The sequence below is a fragment of the Eublepharis macularius genome, chromosome 7 (assembly GCF_028583425.1).
Source record: "Eublepharis macularius isolate TG4126 chromosome 7, MPM_Emac_v1.0, whole genome shotgun sequence".
NCBI lineage: Eukaryota > Metazoa > Chordata > Lepidosauria > Squamata > Eublepharidae > Eublepharis > Eublepharis macularius.
In genome coordinates, this window is record NC_072796.1 from 141,291,394 (window position 1) to 141,311,661 (window position 20,268).

Here is a 20,268-nt window from a genome sequence, read left to right on the forward strand (position 1 = left end):
CGTAGGCAAGAAGCCACAGCTAAAGTTGGAGGCTTCACCCTTTTGTTGACATACGGGTATCCAAAAGCAAGAGTGGCCAGACCTCAGTCAGGACATTTTGTTAGGCCGCCGGTGACCCAAGAAATGATACAGTTACACTTTCAAAGCTAGCACCTACCCACACACCCCAAAATGGTGTGGCCTGTTCTGCCCCGGCCCTTCTCTGCCGTCTCATTGCCTGGCCTGTGTGTTGCAGCCCCCCCCCAGACCAGTCCATCTGCACTACCCCATCCTTTAGGGAGGAGAGGTATTTTGCTAAGGGTTTGTAATGCCCCTTTGCTTGGTCTGGGCAGGAAAGAAAATGGCCTGGGCTTTTTAAATCTAAAAAGCAATTTTGAGTGTTCTTGACACATACCATAATTAGCTCCCGAGGGGTAGCCAGAGTTAAATCTGTCAAAAGAATGAATGCAGAATGTATTTTTCATGCTTTCTGTAGAAGAGCGCACTAGCAGATCTCAGGGCGTGACACGCCATAGAGGCAGTGAGCTGAAGCCCACAGAAACTTATACTGGATCCAAAAGGCTAGCCTTGCAGGATGCACAACGCTCCTGGCTGTTTTCACAACTCGTCTACCTCCAGTGCGCCAGCCAGTTGTGCAGGGAGAAGGTGGTAGGCCCTCTGCCTGAAGGCTGTGCTGTTCTTAAGAAGCACCAAGGAGGTGCATCAACAAAAGCGGCCCCTGGGTCGTTGGTTAGTCTTCATAAGGTGACTTTTTGCTTTGGGGCCAAGGTGGCTCCCTGCCACGCCGCCTCTTTGCTGTTTCCATGAGCCTCCATGTGCAGAGGCAGTCTACTGCGCCCCGCCCCGCCCCCCTGGGCGTGTATGGTGGCAGTAGGGTTGCCAGCTGATGGGGGGGTGGAGCCTGGGGGGGTGGAGTTGGGGAGGATACAATGCCCCAGAAGCATTTTCTCCGGGGAAACGGATCTCTCGCCTGGAGATGAGCAGCAATTCCGGGGGGTCTCCAACCAGCACGTGGAGGTTGGCAAGCCTCGGCGGCAGCTGCCGGGGCTTCCCTGCGGCCGAGCCTGGCTGCAAGGCTGCGGGGCCAGCTGCGGGGGGCGACGGCGCGCCCTGCGGGCGGCCTGCCGGAAGGGGGCGGGCAGGCGCCGGGGCCCGCCCGCCGCCCCTTCCCACGTGCGGCGCGGCCGGGCGCTCCGAGGCGGCCAGGCAGGCAGGCATGGGCGCGCCGGGGGGGCGGCTGCGCGGCTCGCTGGCGCTGCTGACCGACCTGTACCAGTTCACCATGGCCTACGGCTACTGGCGCGCCGGGCGGCACCGCGAGCCGGCCGAGTTCGAGCTCTTCTTCCGCCGCTGCCCCTTCCAGGGCGGCTTCGCGCTGGGCGCCGGCCTGAGCGAGTGCCTGGCCTTCCTGCGCACCTTCCGCTTCTCCCAGGCAGGTGGGTCGGGCGCCGCGCCTGCCCCGGGCAAGGGCGGCGGGGGGGGGGGCCTGGCCGTCCTCGCAGGGGGGTCGGGCGGGCAAAGAGGCGGCTGCTGTCGGGCGGCGGGCCGGGTTGGACCGCAGAGAGTCGGGGCCGGCGGCGCCGTCGAAGCCAAGCGGATTTCCAGGGCAGGAGCTGCGCTCGGGGGGCTGAGAACTCTGCCCGAAGACTCTTGCTGATTTCGTAGAGGTGGAAGGGAACTCCGGGGTCATCTAGTCCAACCCCCTGCGCAGTGCGGGAAATTCACAACTACCTCCCCTCCCCCAACCCCCCCCCCGTGCTCCCTGCTCCATGCCCAGAAGGTGCCAGAACTCCATCAGGATCCCCGGCCAAACTGGCCGGGAGAAAATTCCTACCTGACCCCAAGGTGGCGATCGGCCTTACCCTGGGCATGTAAGAAGGGGCCAGGAGGCCTAAGCTCTGATGTAACCCACTCCCCCCGTCTCATGATTTGCTTCCCCCCCCCCGCCACCCCTCCCGGCCCGTGGAAGGCTCCAAGAATTTGGCAAGGAATCCAGATGCTCAAATCGTCTGAATTCTTTAGAACAATGGAGGATAGCGAAGAAGTGGAGGGGAGAGCCATGTGAGCCGCTTTGGGTCCCGTCCCCCCTTGGGGGGAGAGGCAGGGTAAGGTAAAGGCAATCAAGAGACAGAATCAAACCAGACTCCAGAATCATTGCCGTGCCATGAAAGAGGGCACCCTTCCGGACGCTGTGGTTCCCCTGCTCAGTGCCCTTCTTCCCTTAGCTCCCTCATCCATCGCAGGGGGGGCAGGATGAGAGCTAAGCGTGGTTCTTAAATTCCCGGAGGCCCCCAGTTCCCATTTGATGTATGGGACTGGGTACCAGAGCAGAGCACACCTGCTCCAAAATAAGAGCCCCCGTTTCGCTCTTTCCATATATTATTCCTAGGGGTGGAGTTAAGAAAAAGACTTCACGGCTTTGCCTGCTTGGAGACTTTTTCTTGCAAAATCTATGCATGTGAACTTGTGAGGGGAGAAGCCCCAGTGTCCCTGTTTTGTGAGACCCTTACCCAAGACGCTGGATCTTTATTAGACCAAGGCAGCAACGGTTGGCAAAAGTAAAGGTAAATTGATTAGAGACACTCAAACTGCTGCACTTCAGGCGAATCTGACAACGTGCGTATCTTGCCAAGTGATCGGCCATTCTTCTACCTTACAAACAACAACGTCAGAAAATTGTTTGCAAAATCAAGATAGTTGGCAGGATATTAAACAAGCTGAAGTCATTAATTTTCTAAAAAGTTGGCAGATCATATACTGCCTGAAGGGGTGAAATTTGGCACCCATCGAACACCTCTGGTTATTTTTAAGAGGGGCACATCTGTGATTTGATAAGAGAATGCTGGCACATCAAAGCCATACACCTCCCAGCACCTCTCTTGTTTGACTTATCTTTTTACCTATGCTGCAGTTCCTACAAAGAAGCAATAAAAGTAGGGGAAAGGGCGATTCTGGAAGGAGGCAGGCCCTGGAATAGCACTCAGAGAAGCAAAGGCTTATAGCTAAAGTTTTATAACTATAAACATTTCCCTAACAGAACTCTCTGATCACCAGCGTGGAAAAGGGTGCTTTGAGGGACTCATCTATATGAGTTAGCCGTGTTAGTCTAGTTGCAAAATAGTAAAGAGTCCAGTAGCACCTTTAAGACTAACCAACATTATTGTAGCATAATCTTTCGAGAACCACAGCTCTTTTCATCAGAGACGAAGAGAGCTGTGGTTCTCGAAAGATTATACTACAATAAAGTTGGTTCATCTTAAAGGTGCTACTGGACTCTACTATTTTTCATCTATATGTGAATCTCTGGTGGAGAGCTATGCCAAAGGAGACCATTTCCCTTTAGGGGAAGGAGAACCTATTCCTTGATTAAGAGCTGGTGTGGTGTAATGGAGCAAGATTCAGTAGGGTTCAGTAGCACCTTAAAGACCAACTAGATTTCCAGGGTATGAGCTTTCGAGAGTCAGAGTGCCTCCTGATCTGGGAGCCCCAGATTACATTCCCTCCCCCTACCCCCCAAACCTGGTATTAAAGTCTCTAGGTGGCCTTAGGCCAGTGACTGTCTCAGCCTAACCTACCACACAAGGTTCTTGAGAAATAACATAGAGGAGGAGGGCACAGCATATGCCAGGCTGAATTTTTGGGAGGACAGAAGAGGTAAAAAGGTGCTAGACAGTCTGGAGAACAAGGCACATTCGATTCTATTCTTCATATACATCTCTATATACGTTGGTTCTTGTTTCTGTTCTAATTATAGAACCCTGTGTCACTTTTTTTATTTTATAGAAATTTTTATTTAAAAAGAGAAGATATAAAAATAGAAAGTGCCGAAAAAGATTATACAAACACTACATTTGGAACTGAATTGAGACTTATATAAACTTACATAAACAATACATTTGGAATTAGTTTGAGACTTATGCGAGCGCTGCATTTAAAATTACATTGAACTAATAGAAAAGTACAATCAAAATCTGACATAACTAAACGTAATTGTATAATGGCTCTCTTTCCTGCTCCTTGATTACTTATATGAACTATAATATCAACTTTTTGATTAGTCATTTCGCTCTGTTTTATCTTTTCTTTATACTGTTACCTTAATTAATGTTAATTTCTGCCTAAATAGTCAAAGAAATCCTTCCATTTCCCCCAAAATTCAGCTATTGGTTTATTATGTACAAGAACCCTGTGTCACTTGAAAGACTACACATCCCTGCAGAATTTAGGGGACGTAGTGGCGAGGGCATCGTCTTTTGCAAGATGAAATGTCTGCAGTTTTGCTTGTTTACTGAAGGTCATCACACACATACACACACACAAAGTCAACTTATCGTGGTTATTTTAAAAGGTGTGCAAATAAACTTCATTCTCTGTAAAAAGTCAGATGAACTAAACCAAGAAAAGAGAGAACCATGTAATGAGTTTGCCTGCTGGTGATAGCAGATCACCACAACTCAAGATATTACAGTTTGACTGTGCTTCAGAGCTACACCTTTCCCCTTATAACTTTGCAAATAAAAGGCTTAGAGGCTTTTCTTTAAAATGGAAAGTGGGTCCTAGCACACAAATGCAATAGATTATTCTAATATGATCATGTGTATGAGCCAGTTTGGTGTAGTGGTTAAGAGCATGGGATTCTAATCTGGAGAGCCAGGTTCGATTCCCCACTCCTCCACTTGAAGCCAGCTGGGTGACCTTGGGGCAGTCGCAGCTCCCTCAGAGCTCTCTCAGCCCCACCCACCTCGCAGGGTATTTTGTTGAGGGGATAATAATAATATACTTTGTGAGCCGCTCTGAGTGGGCATTAAGTTGTCCTGAAGGGCGGTATATAAATCGAATGTTGTTATTACTATATTCTTTTAAAAGTCTCTAGCATTCGGGGAGGAAATGACGGCTGTAGGGTCTGGGGGTGAGACAAGGACAATGTGAAGGAAACTGCTGTGTGGATTCTCAGTCGCTGCAGCAGCAGTGAGAACTAAACAGAATTTTTTCTCTGTGGAAGTAGCCATGGTAATTCCCTAAGCATTGTTACTACCCGGTAAATCTGCAGTTTCACTCCAAAAGTAAAAGAATCCAACGTTGTAGAAGCTGCCAGAGAACAAGTCTAGCATTAGCGGCTTTTTGCTTTCAGAGATTATCCTGTTTCTTATCTCGAAACGGTTTACTTTCTCTTGCTGTTTTCGAGTAATGTTGACATTTTCTGAACAGCAGATTGCACGGGCGTGGAGGAGGATGGAAGCTTATGCAGGCTGGAATGTCTCCTATGGTTTGGGGCTGTTGAGGAGCAGTTCTTTCTCCAGACAGGCACTGCTCTGTCCTAGGCAGCTATTTTCCAGTGGTTTCACCTTGGCAACTGTCCATTCTGATGCTGGATTGTGCAGCTGAACTCTTGACTGCTGGGCTGGTCGGAGGCTTTCTGTACGTTTCCATAAACTGCGGGAGAGACGTTGTAAAAAAAACTTGTGTTTAATGTGGGGACGGGGGAGAGTACCAAGAAAAGAGGAAAAGATACTGTCTGCTTATTATAAGGTTTATTATAAGAACTGAAGTGCGTTTGGGGACACTGGCTGGGGTGCTCCGTTTGTCCTTGGTGCTCTAGACAGCTGTACGGGATCTGCTTCTTTTGATGTGTTCTAGATTGGTCCGTAAACCTTCGTTCATTGAGTCTTGAGTTACCTTCTGTCTATCGTTTCACCCCTCCAGCTGCACAACTCTACCTCCGAGTCTGGTTTTGGGTGCTGCTAGACTGCAGTGCAATCCAGAAACTGGTTCTGCCTTTCAGATCTGCCAGTGCTTCGTGAGTTGCTCTCAGAGTCCAAAGCTGCCCTAAACGGGATTGCGTCCCATGCTTTACAGGCAGGCACCTGTCTCTGGCATTGCCAGTTCAAAGGACCACACAGAAGAGGGAAAGTTCTCTGTGACTGGGGGGAGCTGCCACCATACTAGGCTGGATTGTCCAATGGTGAAAGGCAGCATCTCGTGTTCAGTGGCCAAAGGACCCCCCCCCCCCGCCCCATCTGATAGATATGGAGATTTTTTTGTTGCAGTGATAGAGATTAAAACACATTGCAGAAAGCAGTACATTTGTATTCTAAGTGAACTTCTAAACTTTGCATGAACGATGGTTGTTGTGGATTTTCCGGGCTGTATAGCCGTGGTCTTGGCATTGTAGTTCCTGATGTTTCGCCAGCAGCTGTGGCTGGCATCTTCAGAGGTGTAGCACCAACTGTCTTTTGGTGGTAGCCGTGTTAGTTGCAAAATATTAAAGAGTCCAGTAGCACCTTTAAGACTAACCAACTTTATTATAGCATAAGCTTTCAAGAACCACAGCTCTCTTCGTCTCTGTGGTTCTCGAAAGCTTATGCTACAATAAGGTTAGTCTTAAAGGTGCTACTGGACTCTTTACTAAAGGACATAAATAGGTGTGGGTCTCTGAATGCTGGGAGAGCCCCTGAAGTATGCAGGAAAACCTTGGACTGATGACGTGAGCCTTCACCTCCCTTAACACACCCTGGAGCTCTGGGCCCATGTGCAGAGGGTTGGCTCAGAACTGTTGGCAATAGACTCTGACACTCAGGTGCAAGCCCTTGGCTATAAGAGGTGAGAGGTTGGCCTACTATTTGTTTGCTTCTGCTCAGCTGGGCTGGCTTTCAGCAGCCGGCTTTCTTCACCGCATCCTTGAAGCATCAACGGCTTCTTTCCAGGTATCTGGTGGTTTGGCGGAGCCTTTTGCTGGTTGCATCATGTTCCTGCTGGAGTTGGTTGCCAAAGGAGAGCTCTGTGCCATTTTGCAAAGAAAGCTCTGCAGCACAATTAGAGAAGGCACGTCTGGGGGGTGGGTGGGGTTGCATGTTTTCACATCTCTGACAGACTTAGGGGAGAAAAAGGAGAAAGAACCAGCTCCCCCCTTGCAATCCAGAGCTCTCACAGTGAACGATTGCAAGTTCCTGTTGGTGCTTCACAGGGAAAGGTGATGAGCCAGTTCACGTGAGCTCTCAGGCGCCTGTGGAGGGTGGGTGTCTGCCACGCCTGCCCCTCTACTCGTGCCAAGTCTTTCCTGGCTTCAGCAGAGCAGCCACTGATGCGGTCCATCCGTGAGATGCTCTTGGGGACTTTCTCTGCGGTTTCCCCACTTGAGCTCCCTCCACAGCCACGACTGGGTGTGTAGAGAGGAAAGGCAAACTGGACTCCCCTTTACCTTGCTCTTCTTTACCTCCTTAGCCAGAGATTTTTGCAGATTGATACCGGCAATACTTGCAAACAGCTCCCAAAGTGAGCTAAAAGCATTTAAAGAAATCAATATTTTACAAGTATTTGCAAATTAGGTCTTTTAGGCAATAACAGTGCAATCCTCAGAAGAGTTATTCCAGTCTAAGCCCATTGAAATGAATGGGCGTAGACTGGAGTAACTCTTCGGAGGATTGCGCTGTAAGTTACATAGACCAATTGGCTACCTATCAGTTACCGTGCTCAGTTCAAGGTAATGGTTATTACATACAAGGTCCTTCACGGCCTTGGTCCAGCATACCTACGGGACCGCCTTTCTCCCCATGTCCCTCCATGGCAGCTTTGCTCATCTGAACAGGGTCTCTTGCAGGTGCCAGGCTGCACACGGGTGAAATCAACAGCAGCCTGTACACGGGCTTTCTTTGTGGTGGCCCCTACCCTGTGGAACGGCCTGCCTGAGGAGATCAGGAGAGCCCCCACCCTCCTGGCTTTCCACAAACAATGCAAAACTGAATTCTTCAAAAAGGCCTTTTTTCTCATCTAAGACGGTGGTATTGTAGGAAAGGGATCCCAGATGCTTCTCTAATGAGTTAAAAACTATAGACTTCACTATTATGTTGCCTTACATATTATCTATTGCTTTAAATATGTACTCCTGTATCCTACCTGTGCTTTATGTTGTTCAGTGTAAGTCCTAGAATTGATTATGTTCTGTTTCAGCAATTCCTCAACCCCATACTGGATCCTTGCTAATACTATATCTTTGTAAACTTATATTCTTTTACCCCATGACATTGTTTATAGAAATGTTCTTGAAACTGTATGGAAATGCCTGCCCTTGTCCTTGCCACTGATGGTACTAATCTCACGCTATGTAATCCGTCTTGAGTCTCAGTGAGAAAGGCGGAATATAAATAAATAAATAATTGTAACAATAAGAAAGGTGCCTCTGGGAGCTTTCCTGAGATGCTGTGTGCAAGGTAGGCTTTTAAAAGACAAAGAGGGACGTGGTTGGTAGAGGAAGGGAAGCAAGTCGTACTTCATAGCCTCAAATATAAAAGAGGGCGGGGGGGGGGAGTATATTACAGAAGGCATTTGACACCTCGAAAGTTGAGTGACATTTGATGTCATTAGAGGTAGTTTTGTTCTAATATTCATCCAGTTTTGGACAGAAGCTGTTGAACTGAAAAAGGAACTTATGGAATGTAATGGACTTCTGGGTATTCTAAGAGAGAGCCAGTTTGGCGTAGTGGTTAAGAGTGGCAGGACTCTAATCTGGAGAGCTGGGTTTGATTCCCTACTCCTCCACTTGAAGCCAGCTGGGTGACCTTGGGTCAGTCACAGCTCTTTATGAGCTCTCTCAGGCCCACCCACCTCACAGGGTGATTGTTGTGGGGATAACAATAACACACTTTGTAAACCGCTCTGAGTAGGCGTTAAGTTGTCCTGAAGGGCGGTATATAAATCAAATGTTGTTATTGTTAAATTTGCTTCTGGGGTGCCTCAAAAACCCTTCAGCGGAAGCTTAGGTAGCTCTTTACCAAGGAGTAGCTATTAGCCATGATGGCTAAATGGAACCTCCATGTATAAAGGTAGCATATCTTTGAATACCAGTTGCTGGAGAACATGCAGTGGGTGGGCCCAGTAGCAGTTGTGTCTTTCTTGTGGGCTGCCAATGGGCCACTGTTAGAAACAGCGTTCTGAACTAGATGGACCTTTGTTCTGATCCATCCAGACTATTCTTTACTGATTTCATATGTAACTTTTGGGACGGCGGGATCAAGGAAATTGCTGGGCCTTCCAACAAAACCAGAAATCTTAAAAGTGGCTTTGGGGGGATGCATGAGATCTATTTAGGTTTGGGCTGGTTAAAAACCATTTATTCTCATCTGGAACCAATACAGGAATCTGTTGCAATTGTCTTGGAAATTTTTTCCCCACCACTCTGAGTATGTTTTATTGTGTTTTATTGGAACATGCTAATCCTGGCCTTGTAATTATTGCGGTTTGTTAATAAAAAAAATCCAGGTCTGAAGAGTGCAGCGCAGTACATATCTTTCCCCCTGGCTTTTAAAACTTCACTGCTGAGAGCCATCTCGTTTTAAAATGTTTTTAAAAAGCTGTTTAGAGATTCATGAGAGCTGCCGAGCTTCCTGAAGAAAGGCGTTCAGCTGAGAACGTCTCAATGTGGGCCCTTGTTGTGCAAGCTTGGAATATGGACAGCAACGTGCTTCCGGCCCAGGCCGAAAGCAACCGGGTGCTAAAGTTGCGTCTGCTCAGGCTCGGTGCTACACGCGGGACGACTCTTAAAGAGCTGCCAGCCCTTTTGCTTCGCAACAGGGAGAGCCGAGCGGAGAGGAAGTGGATTCGTAAGCTGGATATGAGCCGGCGGTGTGATGCAGTTGCAAAGAAGGACAGTGTGCCTTCAGGCTGCGTTGACCGAAGAGCAGGAGGCAAGGCGTGTGGAATAACGGTTCTCAGTTGAAGTCCTGTGTTCAGTTCTGGGTGCCACTTTTTAAGAGACGAGACAGATTGGATAGCCCGGGTGAGCCTGATCTTGTCAGATCTCAGAAGCTAAGCAGGGTTGGCCTTGGTTAGTAATTGGATGGGAGACCTCCAATGAAGACCAGGGTTGCAGAGGCAGGCAACGGCAAGCCACCTCTCTTAGTCTCTTGCCACGAAAACCCCACCAGAGCGTGTCATAAGTCAGCTATGACTTGAGGGCACTCACCACCACCAGGCAGATGGGAGAGGGCTTAGAAGAAGGCAGCGGGGTGGGAAACAAGCCGTCCAAGGAAAGCTGAAGGGAGTGGGTGTGTTTAGCCTGGAGAAGAGAAAGCCAAGTGGGGACATGGTGGCCTGCCGTAAGTAGCTGAAGGCAAAAGCAAGAAATGGCAGTTCCTGCCAAAATACCGATTGGGGAAAAGAACGGAAAATTCCCTGCAGGAAACAATAAAACTCAATGTGCAAAATATCTCTTATATTAATAAATATTTGATTTACAAAGTGCACGTGCCTCTTACTTCTTCAAACATTGTTACAATTTCATTCGTGCCCGCAATTCCTAAACATACAATAATCCAAAAACAGCGCAGTGTGCAAATAGATTTGAGAGTAGGTAAAAACTCAGTCCGGCTTTAATCCTTCAAATGCTTTTATAGTAGGTTTGTTCATTCTTCTCATAATGCTATTTCAATCCCAGGTTCTTCCAGGTAGGTCATACCATTCTCAAAGTAAAGGGGAACGAGGGACCGCCACTCTCGATCTGGGGCCAGCTACGAACACAGAGCGCAGGTCCAGCCATTGTCCAGGACGGGAGAGAGATGAAGTGGTGGTGTTCATCGGAGGGGGAGTGTGACATGCTCCTGAAGAAGGTGGCACGAAATCTGCGCTGTTTTTGGATTATTGTATGTTTAGGAATTGCGGGCACGAATGAAATTGTAACAATGTTTGAAGAAGTAAGAGGCACGTGCACTTTGTAAATCAAATATTTATTAATATAAGAGATATTTTGCACATTGAGTGTTATTGTTTCCTATAAGTAGCTGAAGGGCTGCTACAGGGAAGGGAGCCAAGATGTGTTCTCTCCTACTCCAGTGGGCAAGACGAGATCTCATGGGCTTAAATCCCAGGAGGGGAGATGCCATCTGAAGATTAGCAGAAACCTCTGGAATATAAGGGTGGCTTTGACAATTGAGCAAATTGCGTGGGGTTAGGTGAGGGTGTCGGAGGTCTTCAAACCAAGGATTGGGCAGCCGTTTGTCAGAAACGCTCCAGCTTTAGAGTAACCGTGTTGAGCCAGGGGGCTGGACTAGATGGTCTCTGAGATCCCTACAAACTCTCGGCTGTGACTCTCCAAAGCAAAGACCAGGAAAACTGAGGTAGGGGCATGTTTGGCTCAGATTTTCCTTCTGCTTTATAGCTTCAGAGGAGGAGCAGTCTTTGGGGGGCACTGGGCAGAGATACACAGTGGATCTTCTTGACAGTCAGAGCGGTCCCTCAGTGGAACAGGCCTCCTCGGGAGGTGGTGGGCTCTCCTTCTTTGGAGGTTTTGAAGCAGAAGCTAGATGGCCATCTGACAGCAACGCTGTTTCTGTGAACCTGGGCAGATCATGAGGGGGAGGGCAGGAAGGGTCACATCAGGGCTTAGGTCTCATGGCCCCTTCTTACATGCCCAGGGTAAGGCTGATTGCCACTTTGGGGTCAGAAAGCAATTTTCCCCAGGCCAGTTTGGCTAGGGACCCTGATGGTGTTTTGCCATGTTCTGCGCATGGAGCAGGGGTCACTGTGTGTGTGTGGGGGGGGGGAGGTAGCTGTGAATTTCCTGCATTGTGCAGGGGGTTGGACTAGATGACCCTCGTGGTCCTTTCCAACCCTGTGATTCTATGCCCTCAGGTAAGTGCTTCCCGTGCCAAAAATGGCTGCATGCAGGGCTCTGTTCCTTCTACCCAACAAGGCCAACTGTTTCTTTATCTTAATTTTCTGTGTAACCAAGAGAGCTTTGACTCTCAAAAGCTTACACCCTGGAAACTCTGTTGGTCTTTAAGGTGCCACTGGACTCGACTCTTGCTCCTTTACCGCAGGCCAACATGGCTGCCCTCCTGAATTTTCTATCATCATTTTTAATTCCATCCTTCCTCCCAGGAGATCAAGGTTCCCTTCCTCTGTTTTATTTTCACAGTGATCCTGGGAGGTGGTTAGGCTAAGAGAGTGCAGCTGGTCCAAGGTTAGTGAGCTTGAGTCCCATGGATTGAAATGCAAATTGAATGAATGAATGAATGAATGAATGAATGAGTGCTGAGTATGGATTTGAAGCCAGCTCTTGTCCAGTTCTCTAACCAGTCTTCTGCTGTGACTCTTTGGGTCACCAGAACTGCACTCAGGGCCATGGAAGCAGCAGTAAAAAGAGGCAGAGGAGTTAGCCGTGTTAGTCTGTAGTTGTAAAATAGTTAAGAGTCCAGTAGCACCTTTAAGACTAACCAACTTTATTGTAGCATAAGCTTTTGAGAACCACAGCTCTCTTCGTCAGATGCATCGTCAGCTTTCGAGAACCACAGCTCTTCGTCAGATGCATCATCAGAAGCATCTGACGAAGAGAGCTGTGGTTCTCGAAAGCTGACAATGCATCTGACAAAGCTTATGCATCTGACGAGGAGAGCTGTGGTTCTCGAAAGATGCTACAATAAAGTTGGTGAGTCTTAAAGGTGCTACCGGGCTCTTTACTGTTTAGTAAAAAGAGGCACACTCTCTTTTCATTCTGTGTTAGATCTCACTAATACAGCTATGAGGGTCTGGATTTCTTTAAAAATGCAGCAAATGCACAATTTCCCCTTCCTTTAAGAGTTTTGCAGCTCCAGGTTTAAAATCTAGTTTTTTAGCAAAGATTTTTCAGGCTTAACTTTTAAAAAACCTTTTCTGCTTCCCTCTCCTCTCAGTCTTGTGGTTTTGAATTCTTCCTTTCAGATATTGAGTATCTGGAGTCGGTCCTCCCCATTACCACGGAGAAAGCGTTCTTTGATTATCTGCGCACCGTGGATGCATCTGAAGTGTCGGTCTCGTCAGCACCGGAGGGCTCGGTGGTCTTCTCCAGGGTGGGTAAAATGAGGAGACCTTTGGAGTTACCAGGGCCAGTTCCAAGGGTTGCTAATCCCTTGCTTGATCCTGCAGCGCCACTGGCCGTATCCAAACCAAGCTGGACCTGCAGCCCCAACCGCAGCGAGGCAAATAAGACCTTCTGGGTTGTTTGGGGTTGGGGAAAACGGTGCAAGGAAGAGGGGTGTAACCTTCTCCTTCCTGCTGTGCCACGGTCCCAATCCGAATTGGATCCCTGCCGTGTCTCATTTGGCCCTTCTTTTGCTTGGCTGGAGAACTGGTCCTTCTAGCTGTGCTGTGTTGGTTTGATGAGAGAGGGAGGGAAAGGAATGCAACCGGGCTGGGCAGTTATACCCAAAGCACATGACGCCGTAGATAATTTCTCCAACTTAGTGGAAAAAAATAATGCTCAAGAGCTTTCTCTTGCATCAAAATTTACATTCAAAAGCTTTACGGGGCTGTTTTTCTGAAACATGCACACAAAGCTGCCTTATCCTGAATCAAAATCTCGGTCCGTCAAGGCCAGTCTTATCTACTCAGACTGTCAGTGGCTCTCAAAGGTGTCAGCTGGAGGGCTTTCACGTCACCTGCTGCCTGGTCCCTTCAGCTGGGGATGCTGGGGATTGAACCTAGGACCTTCTGTAGCATGCAAAGCAGATGCTCTGGCGCTGAGCTACGGCCCCTCCCTATTTTATCATCTGGCAGTGCTTCTGAACTCCTCTTTCAGGAATGTTCTGGTTAAAGGCACGGCCTCGGAGAGACTGAGGCAGGAGGCTAAGTGTGGGGGGAAAACCCTACTTGGATCCTTTAGCGAGGAGTTTGGCTGTGTGATGTGATCTTAGATCAAATTGGGCAGCCGTGTTAGTCTGTCTGTAGCAGTGGAAAAGAGCAGGAGTCCAGCAGCACCTATAAGGCGAACAAAATTTGTGGTAGGGTATGAGCTTTTGTGAGCCACAGCTCACTAACAAAATTAGTGGGAAGGTATGAGCTTAACAAAATTAGGGGTAGGCTAACAAAAATTATAAGACTAACAAAATTCGTGGTAGGGTATGGGCTTTTGTGAGCCACAGCTCACGAAAGCTCATACCCTACCATGAATTTTGAAAAGAGTCCAGTAACACCTTTAAGACTAACCAACTTTACTGTAGCACAAGCTTTCGAGAACCACAGTTCTCTTCATCAGATGCATCTGACGAAGAGAACTGTGGTTCTCGAAAGCTTATGCTACAGTAAAGTTGGTTAGCCTTAAAGGCTCTACTGGACTCTTTTCTATTTGGCTACTGCAGTCTAATATGGCTAACTCCTCTGGATCTACCACTAATTTGGTAGTCTTATAGGTGCTACTGGACTCTTGCTCTTTTCCACTGATGTGATCTTGTTCCCGTCTCCTGGCAGGTGCCGATATTCCAAGTCAAGGGCCCTTTACTAGTGGTGCAGCTTCTAGAGACCACCCTGCTGTGTTTGGTAAACTATGCCAGGTAAGAAGTACCCCGGGTCTCAAGAGCTGTGTGTGAAGCAGGGCTTGTCTGTCTGCTGCGGAATTCCGCTTGCTGCTTCCCCCAGTGGCTGATCTGCAATTTACCGAATTTTTATGCATTTCTCACTATCGTGCATGGTAGCGCAGCACGAATAGAAACTATTGCATGTGCATAATGTTCTCTCTCTCTCTCTCTCTGCATGAGCTTGTCCTGTGTTGCATCCTGCATGCTGGAAGCAAATTCCTGTCCTAAACAATAAAATGTGACATTTTTCAAAACTAAGCAAAAACGTGATACTTTCAAGAGTCCTTTGAGGAAAGGAAGGTTGGACTGTGAATGTTATGCATTGATGGAAGTATGCAATCTGAGTGAAGTTAAGGCAAGATATATTTTCTGTGTGTGTGTGTGAGTAAAGGGGCCATCCGAACATTAGCTTTATTTGAAGTTTAGGGAAATGAGCTGGGATCCCACAGGGTATCTCTATTGATGGAAAGTGTTTGTCGCAGTGGAATGGAACTTTCTCACCTGCAGCTGCAATGCAAAATGATGCCCAAAATGCTTCCCCTGCGGGACAGGTGACCCTCCCTCCCCCCTCCCCCAGAACAGCAGGAAGGATGAATTAGAGGGGACTCTTCAAAAATGGCTCCCTTTCCATTAGGGATTCCATTTCCTGTGGGATCCAAGCTAAGGTCTTCTAAACCCACAGTCAGTTTGGGCTTTCCCTTTCTCATGTACAGTGTGGGCTGGTTTGCCCCCTTTGGCCTTCTCGAACACATGGCATTTAAACTTGTTCATTTGGAACCATTAAAATGATGAGGTCATGATATCCGTAAGTGGGTGCCTATTGTTTTTAAGAGCCGAAAAAGATGCAGCGTTTTAATTTTGTGTTGGCTTCCTTCTTTTTCAAGAGTATGCCTTTACGGCCTGCACACACCCTCTTGTGGCCCAGGGTTTGTGCCCTAAACTAAATGGGTTGTAGCTTAGCACGTCCCTGTTTTCCTTGGGCAGAAAGTTCAGTTAGGGTTATGCACAGTCTCTCCATAGCTGCCTTTAGATGAGATTGCATTTGAGGTAAACAACGTTGTCCTCTAATAAGGAAGGGCTTATCCTGGAAAAATCACCCCAAATGGGTTGAGGAGCCCTAAAATGTTTATTTTTAAAAAGGCATCTCCCCCCCCCCTGCCCCGCCTCCATCGTGTCCATAGCCTCGTGGCTATGGAATGGGCCAGGTGACAGGACGAAGGTGGTTAATATTCAACCTGCATTTTTCTTTTGCAGCCTCGTGGCTACGAATGCAGCCAGGTTCCGGCTCATCGCGGGCCCGGACAAGAAGCTCATGGAGATGGGGCTGCGTCGGGCCCAGGGACCGGATGGGGGGCTCTCTGCTTCCAAGTATTCCTATGTGGGCGGTAGGGTCAGCCGCACTCTCGGCAGCCTGCTAGATGGCGCCCACTTTGTCTCTCCTTCTCCATGTAGGGTTGGCAGATTCCCGCAAGACTGGGGCGCAAGTGCCAAGAGACTTTCCCTGGCAGAATAGGGAGCCTGGCAGGTCAGGGTGGAGCCTCATGGCACTTGATGGGTGAGGGGGCAGATCCTGGCTATGCCTAGAAGCTCAGGGTAGAGCCTGTTGGAAATGGAGACTGAGCGAAGAGTGAAAGTTCATGAGCCAAGCAGTCCAAAGCCTGCTTCCTTGAGTCTGGGCTTGCATCCTCCAGTCATATGCCTGGAGACCCTGAGAAGGACCTTGAAACATCAGGTCAAACCCTGTGACCCAGCAATCCTATCCACATACGGTTGTTTTTCATGCAAATAGGTATTTGCTGCAATATCCAGTTTCTTAAAGGAAAGCAAGAGGTTTTTAATCCCAAGCTTCAGAGTATGTGGGCATTGCAGTGCCTCCTGAAATCTCTAAACCCAGGATAGGAGCTGCGCAGGATTTCCAGAGGTTGAGGGCTGGGGGGGTTCAGATTCTTGCCCCATCTCATGACTAGCAGCAAGTGAGAGCCAGTTTGGTGGTGTGGTTAGGAGCACAGGACTCTAATCTGGAGAGCTGGGTTTGATTCCCCACTCCTCCGCTTGAAGCCAGGTGGGTGACCTTGGGCTAGTCACAGCTCCCTTAGAGCTCTCACAGCCCCACCCTCCTCACAGGGTGTTTTGTTGTGGGGATAATAATGACATACTTTGTAAACTGCTCTGAGTGGGCATTAAGTTATCCTGGGAAGTATATAAATTGCATGTTGTTGTTGTTGTTATAAGAGAATAAATTATATGGAATAAACAAGTTATGCAGAGTTGCATAATGGATACAGTTTGCATACTTCAGTGTCAGTTGGCAAAGGAAATTATGTTTTTATTTTTGTGTTCAGAGTACATGAAAGTTTGAAACAAGCTTCTAGTCCTCATTTTTTAAAGCTCTTCCCTTGACTATATCTCCTTTGGTTCCATTGATACCTCTTCAGGGTCTCCTTTTGGCTTCTTTGCCTTTCCGCCCACATTTCCACACTTCCTTCCACCATCAAGGCACATTTTTACACTTTTCCACCATCGAGGTCCTTTCGTTGCTCCATGCATCGCACGGCCTGCTTCTTGCTCTTCCCTGACTTTATTCCCACTGCTTTACCTTACCACTGGCCGGAATCCAGATGTGGCCCAGTCCATGGACAGAAGACAGAAGAAGAAAGGTAGATGAGACAAGGAAGGAGAAGTTATTGTGGGGCTTGCTTTTCTGGATGAGCTCCACCTCCCAGAGTGCCCAGAAAGATCCCTCTGGGGAGACTTGGCAAGAGGCCAAGATTGTGTAATGACCCCCCACACACACACACACACACCAACTATCCTAGTGTAGGGTAGTCAGGTGTTTATTGACCCTGTACCTAGATATTCTGCTGCTAGAAGTCATGGCTGGCGTCCAAGTGCAGGGCATTCTTCCATGAAGCGGTCTAACCCCCTTTGAAAGTTGTCCAAGACACAACGGACTATGCAAAAAAGGTCTCTGTGATTAAAAGGCACCCCCCGAACACACGCAATAGAAGCTGCTCGCTTCTGGAAAGCAGTTTGTCTGGAGGAGGGTTTGGCCTCTCCCTGACGTGGTAGCTTTCTGTGTGCAAGGAGAGGGTTCTTTGGTTTGAAAGAGCACACACAATTTATTCTCTTGCTGGAATGGCACTGGTCCATCTGATTTCTTTGAATGTGTGAAATGGCTCCCTAACCTTTGTGACCTTCACTGTATCTTGGGGCGATGAGTTCTGCAAGCTGATGATGCAGTGTGTGTAGAAATGGGCTTGTATCTGTCCTGAATGTACCGCCAATGCAACTCACTTGGACAGTTTAGTTTTAGTTTAGCTTATTCGGTGTTTAACCCGCCCTCCCCACAAGTGGGCTCAGGACGGGATACAACAGTCATAAAATACGATTACATAGCAGATTCTACAATAAAATCCAGCAATTAAAATTATATATATACAAAAACCTGATATGGTTGGCTGCCCCCCAGCATACAAAGGCTCAAAACACACGAGACAAAATACCTAGATTCAACTCGTGTTCTCTTACCTAAAGGTTTGCCGGGAAGTGTAGGCGTCCTTGCAGCTTAAAGTTTAGCATTTACAGTGCAGGCGTCCTTGCAGCTTAAAGTTTAGCATTTACAGAGCAGCGAGGAGGGAAGTGCAGGCGTGGGGCGCCTTTCCTCCCACTCTCAAGGTGCATCAAGGCATTTTCCCTTCCCCTCACCCGGCCTTGCCCTGCAGAGCGACGCCTGGCTGCACCGGGAGACTTTAAGCTGCAAGGACCCCCGCACTTCCCTCTCTGCTGCTCTGTAAATGCTAAAGTTTAAGCTGCAAGGACGCCTACACTTCCCGACAAACCTTTAGGTAAGAGAACACGAGTTGAATCTAGGTATTTCATCTCGTGTGTTTCGACTGAAAGAGGAGGTAGACAGACACACGAGCTGTACTTGAATACTGGAGACCGGTGGGAGGCTCAATGATGGTCCTGACGCTGGCCTTAACTGTAAGCCTGGTGGAACATCTCCGTCTTGTAGGCCCACCGAAAGGATACAGGATCCTGGCGGGCCTGAGTGTCCTCAGACGGAGAGTTCCACCAGGTTGGGGCCAGGACCAAAAAGGCCCTGGCCCTGGTCGAGGCCAAACGAGTCTCCCTAGGGCTAGGGATCACCAGTAAGTTCTTACCCGCTGAACGAAAAGCTCTTCGGGGCACATATGGGGAGAGACGGTCCCTCAGGTATGCTGGTCCCAATCCGTTTAGGGCTTTAAAGTTTAAAACCAACACCTTGAAATGGATCCGGAATTCCATGGGGAGCCAGTGAAGCTGCTGTAGGATTGGTGTAATGTGTGTCCTGTATGGAACACCCATCAGGACACGAGCAGCAGCGTTCTGGACCTGTTGAACTTTCTGGATCAGACCCAAGGGAAGCCCTGCGTAGACTGAGAGCGGAACTACAAGTGACAAAAGGCACAGGTTGGACACTTGTCAGCTTCCCTCAAGTTTTGATGGGAAATGTAGGCGTCCTGGTCTCGCAGCTTGGCTCTCCGACTGCTGTCCAATGGACTTTTCAACTGTCACTTGTCCAACATTCCGCCAAGCTGCCTACATTTCCCATCAAAACTTGAGGGAAGCTGACAAGTGTCCAACCTGTGCCTTTTGTCACTTGTAGTTCCGCTCTGAGTTACAGTAGTCCAGCCTGGAGGTGACTGTTGCATGGACAGCCTGCTTTGGAGAGGAAGAGAACAAGGGAGCTGCAATACAGATTCCATGGGCAATGCGTGTTGCTCTGGGCCAGGGATTTCTGCACACATGCCTTGCACGGTGCACAGAGTTCCAGATACTTCTTTGTTTACCACACTAAATAAAATGTGTTGTGTCGCTACTAGTTGTTGCTGCGGCATTGGATCTGCCTTCCGCTCACTTTGCTCTGCTCCTCTTCTCTCTGTTCCAGGTTTCGACTTCACCAGTAACGTCTTAGCAGGGAAACTCTATGGGATTCCAGTGCGGGGAACCGTCGCCCATTCTTACGTGTCTTCCTTCACCTCGCTGGATGAGGTGAACCCACGGGTTAGTATTGGGGGGAGACGGGTTGCAGGGAGATGCTAGTTGGTGCCCTTCTCCTGCCAGAAGGGGTGTTTTGGTTAATTTTTTGGTGTGGTCTGACTCCCCTGTGGGAGAGGAGGGCAGTGCAGACATTTGCTGGACCCTAAAGGCGAGAGATGAGGGCATTTTGGTGTCCAGAATAGCAAGTGAGAGCAAAGATGCCCCTGTCTGTATATGGGAATAACCGGGGGTGGGTCGAAGGAGTATTTCAGCCTGGCCTTATTTTCCCCTTCTGGGTTTTCCAGATCTGTTTCCGGGACTTTGGACAGTGAAAGTATCTAGCTCTGCTTGGAGAAGGGGTAGCTGTGTTATCCCACTCTGCCATGCAAACTTGCTGGGTGACCTCGGGCCAGTCACACACACTCAACCTACCTCACAGGACTGTTGTACGGATAAAATTGAGTGGGGGCGGAGAATGTTGTAAGCCCACTTTTGAGTCCCCGTTGCGGAGAAAAGTGGGCTGTCGATGAGGTAAATAAATAAAAATTATTGCAATAACAAAACAGAGGAGTGTTACGCTACCTTGAAGAGAAACGTATTTTCATTCCAGCATTTGTGGACTAGAGCCACTTCCTGGGACACATGAGCTGGATTCAGCCAAGCACCCACCTCGTGCATGTCAGCAAATGGCTCAGATCTGCAAAATGTGTGTTGGAATAAAAAATGTTAGTCTTTCAGGTTCCACCAGGCTCCTTTTGGTTGTCTCCTTTTGATCTCCCAGCCATTGTTCCCCCTTGCTTCCCTTTTGAAACAAAAAGTCTGATCTGTAAGCTTACTGATAACTAGATCAGGCTTCTCCAAAGTTGTAGGCCTCAGGCGCCCCTTCGGTGGTAGTTCAGTTTGTGGGATCCTAGCCCTTCCTTCG

The 20,268-nt window shown here is 48.5% G+C and overlaps 1 protein-coding gene across 1 annotated transcript in view; it reads left to right on the top strand.

Annotated features, from left to right (window-relative positions):
* Positions 1-1,190: 1,190 nt before the first annotated feature.
* The window catches only part of NAPRT (nicotinate phosphoribosyltransferase), a 36,480-nt gene continuing 17,402 nt past the window's right edge, over positions 1,191-20,268 (top strand). The window contains exons 1-5 of the mRNA XM_054984960.1: positions 1,191-1,436; positions 12,691-12,818; positions 14,215-14,297; positions 15,576-15,706; positions 19,252-19,367. Coding sequence (XP_054840935.1) covers positions 1,217-1,436; positions 12,691-12,818; positions 14,215-14,297; positions 15,576-15,706; positions 19,252-19,367 — 678 coding nt within the window. The 5' untranslated portion in view covers positions 1,191-1,216. The remainder of the gene's footprint in view (positions 1,437-12,690; positions 12,819-14,214; positions 14,298-15,575; positions 15,707-19,251; positions 19,368-20,268) is intronic.